The sequence below is a fragment of the Tetranychus urticae genome, chromosome 1, assembly GCF_039701765.1.
Source record: "Tetranychus urticae isolate SD_2017Ah chromosome 1, NJAU_TeUrti_SD_1.0, whole genome shotgun sequence".
Classification (NCBI taxonomy): Eukaryota; Metazoa; Arthropoda; class Arachnida; order Trombidiformes; family Tetranychidae; genus Tetranychus; species Tetranychus urticae.
Genome location: NC_142958.1, coordinates 14,992,110 through 15,008,626, shown reverse-complemented (window position 1 = coordinate 15,008,626; position 16,517 = coordinate 14,992,110). Strand labels below are relative to the sequence as shown.

Genomic DNA, 16,517 nt, shown 5'->3' with positions numbered 1-16,517 from the left:
AATGAAAATCGAGAAAAAAACATGACATACATAGAGATACAAATTCACAAGAGATGTCGCTAGGAAAGCGACCGGTCGACCAATCAGAAAATGGTAAATACAAATTCAAACTGTTTATCTCGTTTTTACCCGTTCTTAGCCTCAATTTTAATTTGGATTAAGATTATCACTTTCTTCTTGTTAATTTTCATCATTTTTTACACTTTTCAAATTTCCTTAGTGATTATTCATCTGCATCATTCAGCATGACCGATGAAAATAATTTCGTATGGGAGTTTGCTTGTCCAAAGTTTGTTGATTTCACCGATTCAAAAGTATTAGCTTTGAATGCCGAAGAAGCTGATAAATATTTTGGTAAGTATTCCTTTCGTTTAACTGAAATTTCTAATTTTCTAACATTCCTGTTATCTAGAATGCAATTTTAGTTAGTGAGTTAGCTCTAGTTGCATTTAAAATTTACTGTCTATTTCACCTTTTATGCACCATTTTGTATAAATCTGTAATTTATGTTAACAACTGCCATCTTCTTTCTTTGTCTTTTTTTTAGAATCTGAACATGAATTCAGCTTTTCTTCACGTAATCTAAGTGACTGTCTCAAAGTTGAGTCACTGTTAGCTAAAGCTGAAACAATGGCCTCCCCTCTTAAAACACCTCGTCCTGAAAGCGCGTCTTCAGATTACAGAACTCCACAAAGCAGAGAGGAGCTTGAAACAGATGAAGTATTTTACACCACTAGAAAATATTTTTTACGAGAAACCGAATGTAGGAGATTAACACAAACTGGCGCCTCACCCTATAGGATTCCTGGAACTACTACAAGCAAGAAAAAGTCACGCAGAACACCATTCCAGCCAAAAGTGATTGAAGAAAATGCCAAACAAATTGAAGAAGAAGAGCTTTTGGTTAAGAATTTAGCAAAAGCTTTATTTATTGACAATGAAGATGCAGAACCTTCAGCTAATAAAGGAAAAATGGTCGAGGAAGCCCAAGGTGAAAGTAAAGACAATAATTGTGATGGTGATTGTGATGAAAAAGCGTCCGAGACGGAGGATAAAGAAAATACCAAAATTATCATCTCAGAGCCGTCTCCTGAAAAATCAGTTCGAGAAGATCAATTCGAATCAACTGATGAAGAAGAACCTAAGTATTCAACCGACGAAGAGGAAGCTAAAGATTCCTCTGGAGAATACGAGGAAGCCAAAGAAGCAGTTGAAGAACAAAAAGAAACTAGTGAATCAACTGAAGAATGTCAAGAAGTTGCAGTATCGGTCGAAGAAAGCAGAGAAGCTAAAGAATCTACTGAAGAAGGGGAAGAAGCTAAAGAAAAAGAAGTCAAAGATTCAGCTTCTATTGGTAGTGATGAAAAGTCTCCCATAACTACGAGTGCTCCAAATCGTAAGCCAACCAAACCACACTGGACTCCAACAAAACCAGTTTCACCAAAACTAACAGCATGTAAACGAAAGCGAACACTAACTTGTGTTAGTAGAGTACAACAAGAAGAAAATATTGCTCAAAGCATAAAGAAAAACACTTTCAAAGCTACACCATTTAACAAAAAAACATACTTGTCAACTCTTAATGTTGGCGTAAAAAGAGTCGATCCAAAACCAACTACAAAGCCAGTTCCATTCCACTTCCACAGTGAGGAAAGGATTAGAGCTCGTCGATCAAAAGTGTCCGCCGATTTATTCAGCAAACTTCCATCAAAAGCACTAACCACCAAGAAACCACAAAAACCCCTTTTATCCTGATTCGTATCATGAGCTCATTAAATTCTCAACTAACGCTAAGACCAACTGGTTTACAGAAGATCAATTCTATTAAATCGCACATTTTGATGGACAATTATATCAATCATAACAATTTTTTTGCAGTATAACCGTATTACCGGTTATCGAATCGACTATCTCAAGAACATAATCAGGAAAAATTGTAACTAATTTCTTCATCCAACTAAATTTTTGCTCAAAAACGAACAATTGAAATTGATTGTAAGACTATCCAATTGTTTCATACTGCCCAAAAAAAGATGTAGAATATTTCAACTGATTAAATATTGGTTTCCATGTTAAATATTCTCATAACAATTAAACAAGACTTATGTGTCGCAAAAATATCGATTATCACTCTTTGATTTTTGCTCGTAATGACAATGAATAACAACAGTGAGATGCATCCGGGTTTTTATCTTCACATTTTAATAGACATTATGGAAAAAAATATGGCAAGAACTTGAACAATCAACTGAATATTTCTGAACTAATTATACACATAGACTAATTTATAAGAAAAATTATAAGGAAGCAAAATATGAGTTTTGAAAATTGAATAGAAAATCAATCGTCAAAGATAAATAGTTTAAAGTTGGCTAATTCTTGATGTTGATTATTGTACAAACATGGATAAAGATTGTAATGAACTCGAAATGAATGACAACTAATAAATCAACTTGAATGTTATCCACGTTCCTATTTCTATATTTTTGTTATAATTTCTTTTCCTGATTTCTTTTGATTCATTATTCACTTGAGGTAAGCATTTGACTAACAACGACAAATATGTTTCAAAAATTGACCTATTAATGAACAATTACTGACGAGGTAAATATTGATGATTAAACTTAAAATGATTATCTTACATAATCAATCAGAATCACTTCTTCAAATGCTGTCAACAATATAATACATGGTATTTTATTAATTGATAACAAGACGCTAAAAATAAAGCAATGATAATAATTGTCTATTAGTTTAGCTTTTCTCATTTTTTTCAAAAATCTTAACCACACAATCATAATCATATCATGATCACTCACAATCGACCAATGATCATATACTTGATGTTTCACAGGAGAATTGGATGAAAATGAGCGACAGAATAAAACAAAACTAAAGAAATGTTATTTTTAATGACGCAAATGATTATTGATAACTATCGGTAATTTTAACAATTAACTGATGTTTAATGGTGATCATCATCTTTCGCTTATTTTCCATTTCACTCATTTTATTGGCATTCATTTGCGTCATTAACTTTTCTGTAGCTCTATTCATTCTGTCGCCCATCTTCATCCCATTTCATGTTGAAAGTATCTGATCATTGATTGATTGTAAGTCTTCATTATGTGGTTAGTCTTTTTATATCATTTAATATATTCACTGAAAATTGGTTGATAAATTTAAATTGTATCATGTATTACAACAAGAAATTATGTCAAATGAAATTACAAGTAACATATAAAGATGTAAGATGAGAAAAGCTAAGCTAAACCAATACACAAAACAATTATTATCATTGCTTTATTTTTAGCGTTTCATTATCAATTAAACTTAATATTATATCGTTAACAACCTTTCAAGAAGTGATTCTTTAACATTGATTATGTAAGATAATCATTGTAAGTTTAATCATCAATGTTTACCTCTTCAGTAGTTAATAGGTCAATTTTTGAAACACATTTGTCAAATGCTTACCTCAAGTGAATAATGAATCAATGCGAAATCAGGAAAAGAAATATAATAACATTTAGAAGTAGGAACATGGATAACATTCAAGTTGATTTATTAGTTGTCATTCATTTCGAGTTCATTACAAATCTTTATTCATGATTTAAGTAACACTCTGTAAATTATTTATGCATTCATCATTCAACAATCGAGAAGACGAAAAACCCGGCAAAAAAAGTGTGTTTACATTTTATTTTCATTTTAAGGGGTGTGGGCCGCAGTGGCTCCACTGTTCGCTTGCGCACGAACTACAAATGTGTATTGTGTATCACATATTCAAATTACAAGCATATGCTTGTTTACAATATTCAGTAAGAGAGGAATGACAGAAGAGAGAAAGAGAGGAGAAACCGGACCGAGAGAGACTCGAACCCGGGATTACATGCTTGATAGGCAGACGCCCTATCCATAGGGCTATGTTTACTGTTGTAGTTATTGATAATGCGCAACCCAATGTTTACAATGAGAGTGAATCAACCATTTTTCAATGCAGTCGCAATCATTATGTATATTTTCAGCATGGAAACCAATATTTAATAAGTTTCAATATTTTTCTTTTGTATTGTTAATCAAGTCTAAATTAATTGGATGGCCTTACAAGTAAACCTTACCGTTCAACCTACAGTAAACTTTGGCTGGATCAAGAAAAATAGTTACAGTGTTTCCTGGTTATGTGTTGAAGATAGTCAAGTCGATAACCGGTAATAGGGTTATAATACACACACAAAAAAGAGATCATTATGAATGAAATAATTGTCCATTTAAAGGAAAGATTTAAAGGTGTTGGTTTTTGTCTAATCAATTGTAAACCAGTTTGTATTAGTATTACGCTTCTATTACCATTAACATCACAATTACGCTCAAAAGTACAAACACAACAACTACCAGTACCGCCAACACTATCCGGACATCACAGCTTCTATTCTACTCAATTGTTTGGTTGTTTCGTATCTTTTTTTCAATCTCATCATCGCCATCACCTTCAATAAAATCAACGTCTACTAATTATGTTTTTTGTTTTCTTTAACGACGTTTCATCCCATCATTTCATTCCTCCCTTTCTGATGATGTGGCAAACCTCCTTAAACTCAAATTTCTATTTATGCTAACCACTGGCCTCCTTTCAAGTTAGTGTCATTACAACTAACAACTAGTCAAGTTAAGCCCAAAGCGAGAAATCATCTTTATCTGTAACAATCTGTTCCACTCTCTATCTTCGCTCTCTTTCTCTCTCTCTCTTATCACTCTCGCTCTTGTTTTCCCTTTATCTTTCTCTCCCTCCCCTCTCTTACTCTCACAATTACTCACACTTTTTAATTTCTCATTATTCTACAATTGGATTATTCACTCACTATCCATCTCCCGCTTCTTTTCTCTTTCATTTTAATCCGCCCAATCATCAACATCATCATTCGTCATCTTACCTGATCATTCAGCTCTCGATATTTCATTCCCTCATAACCGCCATCAATATCAACATCACCAGCGCAACCCTATCTTTACCCTGCTCCTTTTACAACATCATCATCTTGGAGAAGTAAACATCTTAGAAAAAGTAGTCGTCAAAAGCGAGAACAGCGAGAATTGTCTTAGATCTAATTCACCAGGAGATGACAATATGTCGGACTTAAATGTTAAAGAAATCGCTTCTTTATTGGAGAAACACGAACAATCTCATTTACTCCAGTTTTGGGACCAGTTGACAGATGAGCAAAAAATTCAGCTCTATGATGACATAAAATCAATTGATTTTGATGATGTCATTTCTACATTCCGTGAATCAACTGAGGATAAATCAGCTAACAAACAAATTGAAGATGATTTGTTGGAACCACCTGGAGATTCAATTCATTCAGGTGTCCCTAAATGTTCCCCGGACGAATTGGAAAAACTTCGAGAGAGAGGTAAACCGTTTTTGTCTCCGTTATCTTAATAGTTCATTTTCAATATTTTCTATATCTAATTGTTGTTTATTTTTTTACATAACAACTATAACTTCATTTTTATTCATCTCGTTTTATGCTATTTTAGGTCTGCAAGAGATATCAGAAGGAAATGTAGCTGTCTTGTTGATGGCCGGTGGTCAAGGAACCAGACTTGGAGTTGATTATCCTAAAGGAATGTACAGTGTTGGCCTGCCTTCTGGAAAAAGCTTATATCAATTGCAAGGAGAACGAATTCGTCGAGTAGAGGAATTAGCTTCTCAAAAATGGGGTAAAAAATCATCCATACCCTGGTACATAATGACAAGTGAACATACCAAAACAGCAACGGAAGAATTTTTTGCTTCCAATAATTACTTTGGCCTTTCTCGCGATAATGTGATTATCTTTGAACAAGGGACTTTGCCTTGTTTTACCTTTGATGGTAAGATTATTATGGATAAGCCTTACAAAATTGCTCGTTCCCCTGATGGTAATGGTGGACTATATCGATCCCTTGATGAAACTGGTGTTCTTCTGGATATGGATAAACGCGGTATAAAATATACCCATGTTTACGGTGTAGACAATATTCTTGTTAAATTGGCTGATCCTACTTTCATTGGATACTGTGTAACCAAGAAAGCAGCTGCCGGCGCTAAAGTAGTGGAAAAATCTTCTCCAACTGAAGCTGTCGGAATTATCTGTAAGGTCCAAGGAAAATTTAAGGTTGTCGAGTATAGTGAAGTGTCCTCTGCTATCGCCGAGAAACGAAACCCTGATGGATTGTTAACCTTCCGTTGTGGAAGCATTTGTAATCACTTTTTCACTGTTGAGTTTCTCAAAGAAGTTTCCAGGTAAGTTTTAATTGCTATTATTAATTTTTTTTCACGTGAAACAAATTCAATTTCAACTCTGACGATCCATATATTAGATAAATTATAGACCTTATCCAATTATTTCCACATAATTAACTCTTTTATGCAATATAATAAAAAGGAAATCTTTTAGCAATGCAAATGAAAATAATCAATGGCTGCATCTGTCATAATTCACTTTTTGTCAAGATCAGACAGTCTGAATAATCCTAAGTAACAACTTTTATGGTGTAATATCTTCATTATCCAATTCATTGCTTAATAAATGTTTCTTTTTCTTTTCATTTTCTAGGAAAAAGCTTACCCATCATGTTGCTCGTAAAAAGATTCCTTACATAAATTCAGAAGGAGTTGTTATCAGACCAGATAAGCCAAATGGTATCAAACTGGAAAAATTTGTCTTCGATGTATTCGAATTCACTCAGTAAGTTTTATGTTTTGATAAAATATACAACAATTTATCTTCTAATCACTTTGAGAGAAAGGGTAACCATAATTAATTAGATTATCTCAGCTTATAAGAAAATTTTGGTCATTTTTCTTTGAGATTTATCCTAGAAAAGTGCAGAAAACGAAAGTAAATACAAGGACACAATTTTTCGGACATCTCCCCAACATTACCTTGTCCTTAATATTCATTTTCTAGCTTCTGATTGATTGTAACCGATAGCCAAGTAACCCACTGAACCGGTTTAATTACTTAAGATTGTAAATTTATCTTATAATTTTAGTTAAGCTTTTTCTTGGCATTAAAGGGTAGGAAAAATCCAGACTTGCAGTATATTTTATTCCCAGATCAAAATATTAAATGCTTAATAAATTGTTGCTAATCAGCTGTATACTTAACTGTTGAATTTTTATTATAAGCTGAATTATTCCTTGAAATTAATTGTCCACCCTCCCCTTAGGTGATTAAGATCTAATCAAAACATTATAATTGACATTAAATTTTTTCTTGTTTCCACAGAGATTTAGCCATTTGGGAAGTTATAAGGGACGAAGAGTTTTCGCCCTTAAAAAACAATGAATCGGCTTCAACTGATAATGCCAAGACTGCTCGGGAATCAATTTACAATTTGCATAAAAAGTATTGTCAAAAGGCTGGTGGTATTATTGCTGTAGATGATGGTGACCAATGTGATAACAATCAAACCTTTATCTGTGAAATCTCTCCCCTTGTCAGTTACGGAGGTGAAAATCTTGAACCTTATGTCAAAGGAAAGACGCTTAAATCACCATTGATCATTGAAAAGGATAATAAACTGTCATCCATTACAATTGTTAACACTTTTACACAATATTATAACAAAGGTGAAATACATTCACCCGTGTTACAACAATGCATTTTATAAACAACAAATATTATTATTCCTTATAATTATTAAACAAGTATCAATTATTTTATGTAAAAATTTTAATTCAAATTGTACGTGTATACATTAATTTATCAAGTCTAAAGACGTGAAACAATTTGTTGAATTCAGTGGAGGAGGGGAAGACAACAAGTAGTTTAAATGTTAAATTATAAACTCTAATAAGTGTAAATTTTTAGAGAGTAAAAGGTTTAAGAGGTTAAGGTTTAGGTGGTTATTAGGATTAACAAATCAATTTAACTAGAAATCAGGACAATTTGTTTTTGGTTTGGGTTTCAATAGTGGTTATTGTGTTCAAAAGTATTTCTACTTTGATGGTTAAACATCATTGTGTTATTGTTGTTACTTTGATTCTCCTTGCTTCGGTGAATCGTCTCGGGTTTGACCTTTTTAAGGTCATAAGCTAAACCCAAAATTGCCATCAAATCGATAAATACTTTGGTTGGATTTAATTTCCAACCAAGTTCACTGGTCGAGTAATCATAAGGAAATGAGTGATGAAAATTGTGAAAACCTTCACCGAAAGCAGCAAAGGAAACGAATGGATTCTCTCTTGCACCAATTGTCCGGCGATATGGACGATCACCCCACATGTGAGCAGCACTATTCACAAACCAGGTACAATGAAGGCTAAGTACGTACCGCCAAACGACAGCAATTAAGAAAGCATTCAAAGGTTTCTCATTCCAAAAATAGATTGGTATCAGGCATGGAATAATCACAATAAAGATTACATAGCAAAGTGGATAGAATCTGGAAAGGAATTGGAAATGAATTAGAAATCTTAAACAATAAATTCTTACGGAGTTTTGACAATTTAAGTCTATTGTTATTGTCCACTGAAACACAAAGATTAAGAATTATTTTGATTTGATAAACATTAACTCCATCTATTAGAAACATTATTAAAGAAATTGACTAAATTTTTAAGTTTTGCTAAACTTTCGTTCAATTTTTCTATAATTTTTCTAATAGATGGCGTTAACTCTAACCCTGAGATTGTTTTTCGTTTACAAATTGTAATGTCGATTGTGTTGATTAATTAATAATTATAAAGCTTTTAGTCTTTTGATACTTTGTCATCTTCAAATTAACTGATAGGATTACCTTTTATGGAATCTAACCACTGGATCAGCCATTAAATCAGATAGATCGAGTTGTTTTCCTTTGGCAATTACTTGGGGATGTTTACGAGTCAACAACCAGCCAACATGGGCAAAGAAAAATCCTCTTCGTGAATTATGAGGGTCACTATCAGTTTCAGAATATTTATGGTGAACTCGATGATCTCGACACCATGTCAATAAATCATCTTGACCTGCAATTGAGAAGCAACAAGCCAGAAATATTCTCAATCCAAGCCTAGCTTTATAGGATCGATGAGACCAAAGTCTATGAGCACCAGCGGTAACTCCAAGTCCACCATGGAAGCCATAAAGATATGCTATAAAGTTAAAGGTAAATATTGAAATTAATCGAAAAAATTGGCTCAACTTTTCAAATTGTAAATGTCTAAATGTCACAAATGTACTAAATAATTTGGAAAATGTCGTTAAACCTTTCAAAAGCATTTAGTTTAGTGTTAATTTGCCCTGTCAATTGTTGATCTGATTCGTGAATGGTCGATGAAAAAAGTGATGAATTGCATCTTTTGTTTTAATCGCACAACAATCAGATGATCATTGACAACTTGAATTGTCAAATATTTTTAATCTGACAATAAAGTAGGTTTTATAACGTTTGCCAAATTGCAATTAGGTTTAAAACAACTTTAGCTTGAATTTTATGGCTGCAAGTTTAAAATAAATGCAAGGAAATCCTAATTTTTCTATCTCATTTTTATTTATTTTTAATAGGAAAAAAACTCACCAAATATCCATGTATTCCAGGATCGGTCTCTGAACAAAACTATGGTTGAATAGATCGTTATCAAATGCAGGGCCAAAAAGATGGCTACATTTCTCCAAACAATTCCATAGGCATCTTTATTGATGTAAAGATAAAGACCAGTGTCAACGGTTTCTCGTAGCTTTTCAGATTTATCAGATTGGGATTTCTCAATTGCAGTCACCGGTCCATGATTAGAATGGTTACTTAACAGTGATTTACTCCGACACATTGGTTAATTTGTCACAGACTCGTTGTTCTCGATATAATTTTTTCGTTCAACAAAAAGACACTACTTTGAACAGTTGGTTGGTAATGGGCACAACTTGAGATGAATAGAGTCCGTAATTGAAAGCTATCGCCTTTGTCCAGAGGAAACACGTTAAAGTCCAGGATAATTGTCACTGTTTAAAGATTCGATTGACTGTTGAAGTTTCTGACTACCCTTGTTGATCAATGGTTGCAAGGGAAAGTTAAACTGATTGATCAAGTTGATGGCGAAGGTGGAAACAAACAAAATAAAGATGAAAAAGAGTAGACATCAACAGAAAGAGATAAAAAGAAGTTAAAGGTGGAAAGTGTTAAACAGTTAGCTGTAAAAAAAATGCAGAAAGAAGGTGATGTTGCCCAAATTAGACAGAAGAAATTGTAAGATGGACAATTTAGACAGATGAATGTAAAAGATAGATGCAAGTTGGATGAAGGAGACAAAAATTGCAAATTGCTATCCCTTGAGAAACAACAAAGAAAGTTGAAGGAATCACGGTTAAATTATTTTGTATTACATCGATATGGTTGATAAGATGTCACCTTCACAATTAATTTAAGGTAGCATTGTTTGTGATCCAATAACAGTTATTACCTTAATTGTAAGATTTTAAGACGTAGTTGTGAAAACAAAACAAAATATGAATAAAAAATGTCTCTTACATTCATCTAATTAGTTAGTGATAAATCCATGCATCCATCCAAATTAAGTGCATTGATTTGTTTTAACCTCGTATTCGATGTGCATTCAATTTTGTTTATTAAATACTATCAACAAATTTTTAGGTTATAATTAGAGTTGAACCAAAGGGAAATGAACAAATTTTATTATCATTTCACATGTTAATCCAATTCTGTGTCAATTTGTATCCGCTTTTGCCAAATTACTGGTTAATTCAGAGTAATGCGTAATCCTAAATGCATTACAATTGTAATCAGCTTTGAATCATTTTGACTCCATCTTTCAATTTTCAGCTACTTCATATTGAAGACTACAATTTTGATTGTAAATTTTGCTTAATTTTATTGTTTGAATTTGCTTCTTCTATTGAAATGTATATTAGGCTGGTTGTGCCGTCTTTTTGTTTTCACCAAATCATCTCAATGATTGAAAATTTGAGTTCAGGTTTGGGTAGAAAAAAAAAGTTTAGCAGTAAAATGAAAATTGGCCCATAAATCACAGTTTTAACGGTTAAATAATTCAACTATCATCATACGTAAATAGATTTGTTTTGCAAAAAAAAATTTGATTGGTAATTGTTAATAATAACGGAAAGAGGAAAGGATTTTTTTCAGCTTTTTACTGATGACCTTTATTTTACCTTTATTTAGGTAACTTATGCAGAAGGAACCAGAAATAATCAAAATGTATCACAATTGTGAAAAAGAGGCAAAAATTTTGTGTTTAAAACTGGATAAAGCTACAACAATTTGAATAGATTACTTTGCATTGTTTTGAAAGCTATAAAAGACTGCTGTGATACACTTTTGTTAGTTATTTCAATTGAATAAATTAATGAACATTTTGCCTCAAAAAATAATGTTATTGCAAAATTCATCCATCGTTTAAATTGAAAACAATTGATAGATTAGCTGATGAGAGGTCATTATTGATTGAAAAGTCTTCATCATTAGCTATAAGATGATTTGAATGATTGAGAAATTGTTGAAAGATCGTTGAATAATGTATTTAATTTTGTGATTCCATGTTGAGATAAGCATATTTATATTCAATACTACCGAAAGATGAGTTGAGTGATGACAGAATTTAATCACAGAAACAATTGATCTACTTTGATTGTTTCCCATTGAATGTTGATTCTGATTTTTTGACTCGCTATTGAACTGATTTAAATTGGATTCAAGATTGAGTCGATCCAATGGATTGCTTTCTCGTTTGGATTGTAAATTATTCCAAGATTTATCCGTCCCATGTTTATTAGAGTTTTCAAATATGGATTAAAATAAATGAAAGCTTAGTTGATTTGAACGTAATTGTTATAAATTAAATTTACCGAAAAATTTGATTTACAAGTGGTTGGTACTGACATCTATTGAAACCCATTAATACTGAAGTAACGTTATGTATTATTACATGTTGTTAGGTATCTCCATCTGCTGTAATATTTATTAAAAAAGTATTGTCAATTTAAACTTGTTTGATTAATCATTTATTGAACAGAATTAATTAATCTTCATCTACAATATTTCCAACATTGATATTCTCTGTATCTGCCAAATCATTGGTATTGCTGAATTGATGGAGAAGAATCCAGACAATGATTTTATTCAGGAATCCACCAAAGCTAAACTGTAATGAGTAATTGAAAAAGGCAAATAAGAAACCAGCTGTAACATCCAAAATATGATGTCTTCCCAAAAAGATTCTTGACAAACCAACAGAAATGGCCCAAATCCAAGTTAATTGTGACCAAAAGGAACCATTATTAAGTAACAGGGCAATATAGACAGCTCTAGATGCATGACCTGAAGGCATAGAATGCTTGTCTATCGAAGCAACAATAAATTGATCCTCTTGATTAGCATATGTAGGCCGTCGTCTTCTGGCTAAAGCTTTGACGATAGCAACAGTGATTACATCTAGTAATAAACCAGCCAATAACTGTGCCAACAATTCACTTGATGGCCAAAGGTAAATCGCAATGATTACACCAGCAAACCAAGGTATACCATGACAGGACCATTCCAGAGTTGACAAGATACGTCGGTACTTAACACCTTTTGGGTAACTCTTAAACAATTGATAGCTTAAAGTAATATCAATGTCTTTCACTTTTTCTTTTATTCTATCCATATTTATATTAATTTTAACTCAACAGTTAACAAGATGATACAATTGTCATTGAATTAAAGCTGGAAACAGGTTAACAATTAAAACAAGGAAAACAAAATAAAATTAAGAAGAGAAAAATAAGGAACAAAAAATGAAAACAAGGATGAAGAACCAACTGTGAGGTGAGCTTTGTTTAATGACAACTGTTTTTGAATAACCGCAAGAAAAAAGCTCATGAAAAGTAACTATTATACAAAAAGTGAATCAGACTAATTTATGTTAAAATTTTGTTCACAATCTTATTTAGCTAATTTACTTTCCTCGTTTCAAATTGAAATAAATCAAACCAATATATTCAATTATTTCTAAATTATCGGCATTACCTAACGACTGTTGTGAAAAGGCTCAGTCTTTGATAATATTCACCGGGAAATCCGTTTTTTGACAAAACTCATTAACTAATGGTAGCTATAATTATTTAGTGATAAATCTGGTTTCTAGGTAAAAATACCAGCAATTTATGAGTATTTATATCCAAGTTAAGCTATTAGTAGCAATGAATCTCATCTGTAAAGCCATTCTAGATTTTACCCAAAACAAGGCAACTTAAAATCTAATTGTACAATTAGATTAACCAATGGTGAAAGGTGAGAATTAACATTTTGGTGAATTGTAATTATTGAAATCATATTTGGGCATCATAATGAGGAAGTTGGTTAAATTGAAAAAATCAATTGTAAGAGATTTAGTAAATGTGATTGCTTTAGTCCGACTGACTGTTGGTGATTCTGGTCCAATTGTTTGGGTCAAACAATTTGAAAAGTGAAAACCCATACGATTAAGCCAACCATTAATCATGTCAAGGAGAAATTATTGTTTAATCAAATAAACAATCATCAAGCTAAACAATAAGAAACATCATAATTGACAACATTTTTACCCAAAAAGTAACAAAAGCAACAACCCAAACAATCACAACAAATAGCCAAAGTCAAAGCTAAAGCCCAAATCAACAATAATAACAGTAATGCAGGAATAATAATGACAATAATCAAATGAAATAGTCAAAGAATGATTAGCAATCAAATGAACATTTATCCCGAGTCAGAAAAGATGTCCCAATATACAAATTGTGTCCATTAAAATGAGTGCGAAATGAAAATTTTGAAAATTTTCCTCGCCATAATGCATTTCAATTAGACCGGTTCCAGCTTTTCACTCGATCAATTTCATTCTCATCTTTGTCCTCCTCACTCCTCGTACTTCAGTCTCCTCCCTCTTCAATCGTCCATCATCATGAATTTCACTCTCCCATGCAAACTCACTATCTCACCCTGTAAGCAAACAAAATAAACTTTTACTTTCATTTATAACAAATAAACTCTCGTTCAATTTTGCCAAATTAAAGTTGTCTCGTTTAGTGATAACATCTCAACAGTTTTCTGGTTAACATCAGTCATCGGTCAAAACCAAGGCAACAGTAACTCAGCAGTTAGCAAGAAGCCTTTTATATCTTTTGTCTTTTCTACATTATTTTTCTTAGTTTTAATTTAAAATTTTGATTTCACTATGATCTTAATTACTTTGTGTTTAGTTGTACTAGCCATTAACTCAAGTTATGGTCAACCTCAACGGTTTCTTGCTCCGCAACCAACTTCTGATCAACTAGAGGGCTCACCACAAGGAGGTTTCCCTGGTCAACCACAAGGTCCACCTCAACCACCTCAAATAAACTGGGGTAAATGTCCACAATTGGAGCCAAAGGAAAGTGATAAAAAAGCTAAAGCCGATATCATTAGTTCATGTATTAAATCAATTCCTCTTCCCGAAAATGTTACCCAAGAATCGATTGAAAAACATCGTACTGAAGTAGCCATATGTGCATTAAATGCTGAAAACTGGTTCTCTGCTGATATGAAATATCGATACGATAAAGCCGAGAGTGAAATTAGAGCCAAAAAACTGGTTTCAGATGTTGAGGTAAGACTATTATTATCATTATTATTAACACAATTAACCACATTATTTAGCAAAACAACAAAATAATCCTAGTCTTGATAGCCATGTTATAACTTGTAACTAGACAAACCTACACATTAACCTTGATACCATCTATGGTTAGTAAATCGGCTAAATAATCTTGTTTATTACATGAATTACATGTATTACATGCATTTAAGAATTATCATGAACTTGATTAAATAGAAGAAGAAAAACAACTTGAGGCAATTTGAACCAATCCTATCCTATTTTCATTGCAAATTATTAATTACAATTCTTTTTTTCCATTGCCTTTATCTACCCATAGCCACTAGTTTTGCGTCAACATGGAGAGTGCCGAAAAGAAGCTGAGGGACAATTTCCTTCTGGAATCGCTCAAGTTCAACTATACCAAGCCTGTATGGACTATCATATTTCCCAAATCTGTGGTATAACAATTGTTGGTGCCTCATCTCCTCAATAATCAGGACAAAAAGTCAAGACAAGTCCACCGTATTGCTGATCAATGATTCTGACCGCGTTTGCTTCCAGCAATTTCATCAATTTTAAATTCTTGGCTATTTCACAAATTTCTTACTGTTTTGCATTCTCATGATAACTACAAAACTTGAAATCTAACCATTAACCAACACCATCATCACTAATAGTCGATTAACTAATCCTTTTATTATTAGTTGACTCGATAAAACTAGTTATTTGATGGCTACTTCTTTAACTTGTTTGTATGTTTTATACTATTGTTTTTTTACATACTTTAATGAATGTATTTTTTCTTAACGTTGAATTTGTAATTAAATTAAAGTTAAAAGGAAAACATTGAATTTGTATTGAATTTATTTGCTATTTCAAACACAACAATCAAGATTGTTTGGTACGAGTAAATTATAAAGCAATGCTAACGACGTAAGGTTAAGTTTAACAACAGTATTGGAGCTAAACAATCAATGAGAGATTTGATGAATAGTTCAATGTTGGCTTACAATTAAAAAAACCACAAAACATTATACTTTGCATTCAATTAGATAAAAAATATCGACTTTGTTTGATCAATCTTACAACCATTTCCTTTCCCAATGTTTTCATCAACACTTTCACAGTTATTTGTTTTGCTCACAATCAATTTCTAGGTTACCAGTCTATTGACGACTTCTTGGTCATGTATGGCTATTATTCAAGCAACAATCAAATTCACCATTAATTGTTCACTTTTCAAACCATCTTTACCTTGATTATTGTCAGTTAATCATTGAAATCAACTATTCAAGGGCAAGTCTAACAATCAGATTAACGTTGATACTCGTTTGTCTGAAAACAAAATACCCCATCCAGAGTTGAGTTGATTAACTGTTGGTGTTTATATTCATTTATATATATTGGTGACTTCATAAGTGATTAACATAATCGAAATCTTGAACCGACTGTGATTTAATCTGGTATTAACTATAATCATTTAGCCTTGGATTTTCCATCTTCAATATTGAACATTTTTCTTGAATAAATAATCATTGCGCGATTTTAAGTTTCCCTGATTTTGTATGCATGAAAATTTTTGTATCCATATGCTTTGAAATTAATCAGAAATGGTTGGATTGAGGGATTTGAGAGTCAATAACGTGAATTGAATGAATGCATATTGATAGTCTTGATCAATTAAGGAACCAAGCAATTGAGGAAAAAAACAAATCTATCTCATCTAGGATTGATCGTTAAGTTGACTTCATTTTGTTACAATGATTACAAGAGGAATTACATTTACTTGAGAAATTGTTATCACAATCATTGAAGACTTTTAGATTGGTTTGGGTCAAGTATTTTACTTATTAAATGGAGGTCAAACTATTAGATTTACACTCTTCACGCTTTACTGTTATTGGATTTAGCGGTT

General features: G+C 32.2%; 5 protein-coding genes across 5 annotated transcripts; 3 read left to right on the top strand and 2 right to left on the bottom strand.

Moving 5' to 3' along the window:
• The first annotated feature begins 153 nt into the window (after window positions 1-153).
• Window positions 154-2,118, top strand: LOC107367729 (uncharacterized). The gene is made up of 2 exons (XM_015935483.3): window positions 154-354; window positions 548-2,118. The coding sequence occupies exons 1-2, from the start codon at window positions 246-248 to the stop codon at window positions 1,753-1,755; spliced, it is 1,317 nt and encodes a 438-aa protein (XP_015790969.1). The 5' UTR covers window positions 154-245; the 3' UTR covers window positions 1,756-2,118.
• Window positions 2,119-5,076: 2,958 nt separating this feature from the next.
• mmy (UDP-N-acetylglucosamine pyrophosphorylase mmy) lies at window positions 5,077-7,728 on the top strand. The gene is made up of 4 exons (XM_015935427.3): window positions 5,077-5,414; window positions 5,542-6,289; window positions 6,603-6,734; window positions 7,278-7,728. Exons 1-4 carry the CDS (start codon window positions 5,129-5,131, stop codon window positions 7,660-7,662), a joined length of 1,551 nt encoding a protein of 516 aa, XP_015790913.1. The 5' UTR covers window positions 5,077-5,128; the 3' UTR covers window positions 7,663-7,728.
• Window positions 7,707-10,040, bottom strand: LOC107367690 (stearoyl-CoA desaturase 5). The gene is made up of 3 exons (XM_015935428.3): window positions 9,553-10,040; window positions 8,791-9,127; window positions 7,707-8,436 (listed from the first exon to the last, which is right to left on the bottom strand). Exons 1-3 carry the CDS (start codon window positions 9,800-9,802, stop codon window positions 7,959-7,961), a joined length of 1,065 nt encoding a protein of 354 aa, XP_015790914.2. The 5' UTR covers window positions 9,803-10,040; the 3' UTR covers window positions 7,707-7,958.
• A 1,952-nt stretch (window positions 10,041-11,992) lies between these two features.
• On the bottom strand, window positions 11,993-12,822 carry LOC107367790 (polyisoprenoid diphosphate/phosphate phosphohydrolase PLPP6). The gene has a single exon (XM_015935540.3). The coding sequence runs from the start codon at window positions 12,650-12,652 to the stop codon at window positions 12,026-12,028; it is 627 nt and encodes a 208-aa protein (XP_015791026.2). The 5' UTR covers window positions 12,653-12,822; the 3' UTR covers window positions 11,993-12,025.
• A 1,215-nt stretch (window positions 12,823-14,037) lies between these two features.
• LOC107367785 (uncharacterized) lies at window positions 14,038-15,453 on the top strand. The gene is made up of 2 exons (XM_015935536.3): window positions 14,038-14,611; window positions 14,940-15,453. Exons 1-2 carry the CDS (start codon window positions 14,201-14,203, stop codon window positions 15,093-15,095), a joined length of 567 nt encoding a protein of 188 aa, XP_015791022.1. The 5' UTR covers window positions 14,038-14,200; the 3' UTR covers window positions 15,096-15,453.
• The last annotated feature ends 1,064 nt before the right edge of the window (window positions 15,454-16,517 follow it).

Bases quoted from the DNA above. Each gene is read 5' to 3' on its own strand.
- LOC107367729 (XM_015935483.3), top strand. From the start codon at position 246: ATGACCGATGAAAATAATTTCGTATGGGAGTTTGCTTGTCCAAAGTTT. The intron at 355-547 runs GTAAGTATTCCT...TCTTTTTTTTAG, and splicing joins AGAAGCTGATAAATATTTTG to AATCTGAACATGAATTCAGC.
- mmy (XM_015935427.3), top strand. From the start codon at position 5,129: ATGTCGGACTTAAATGTTAAAGAAATCGCTTCTTTATTGGAGAAACAC. The intron at 5,415-5,541 runs GTAAACCGTTTT...ATGCTATTTTAG, and splicing joins GGAAAAACTTCGAGAGAGAG to GTCTGCAAGAGATATCAGAA. The intron at 6,290-6,602 runs GTAAGTTTTAAT...TTCATTTTCTAG, and splicing joins TTTCTCAAAGAAGTTTCCAG to GAAAAAGCTTACCCATCATG.
- LOC107367690 (XM_015935428.3), bottom strand. From the start codon at position 9,802: ATGTGTCGGAGTAAATCACTGTTAAGTAACCATTCTAATCATGGACCG. The intron at 9,128-9,552 runs GTGAGTTTTTTT...TTAACTTTATAG, and splicing joins CTGGAATACATGGATATTTG to CATATCTTTATGGCTTCCAT. The intron at 8,437-8,790 runs GTAATCCTATCA...ATTCCTTTCCAG, and splicing joins GTGGTTAGATTCCATAAAAG to ATTCTATCCACTTTGCTATG.
- LOC107367790 (XM_015935540.3), bottom strand. From the start codon at position 12,652: ATGGATAGAATAAAAGAAAAAGTGAAAGACATTGATATTACTTTAAGC.
- LOC107367785 (XM_015935536.3), top strand. From the start codon at position 14,201: ATGATCTTAATTACTTTGTGTTTAGTTGTACTAGCCATTAACTCAAGT. The intron at 14,612-14,939 runs GTAAGACTATTA...ATCTACCCATAG, and splicing joins AACTGGTTTCAGATGTTGAG to CCACTAGTTTTGCGTCAACA.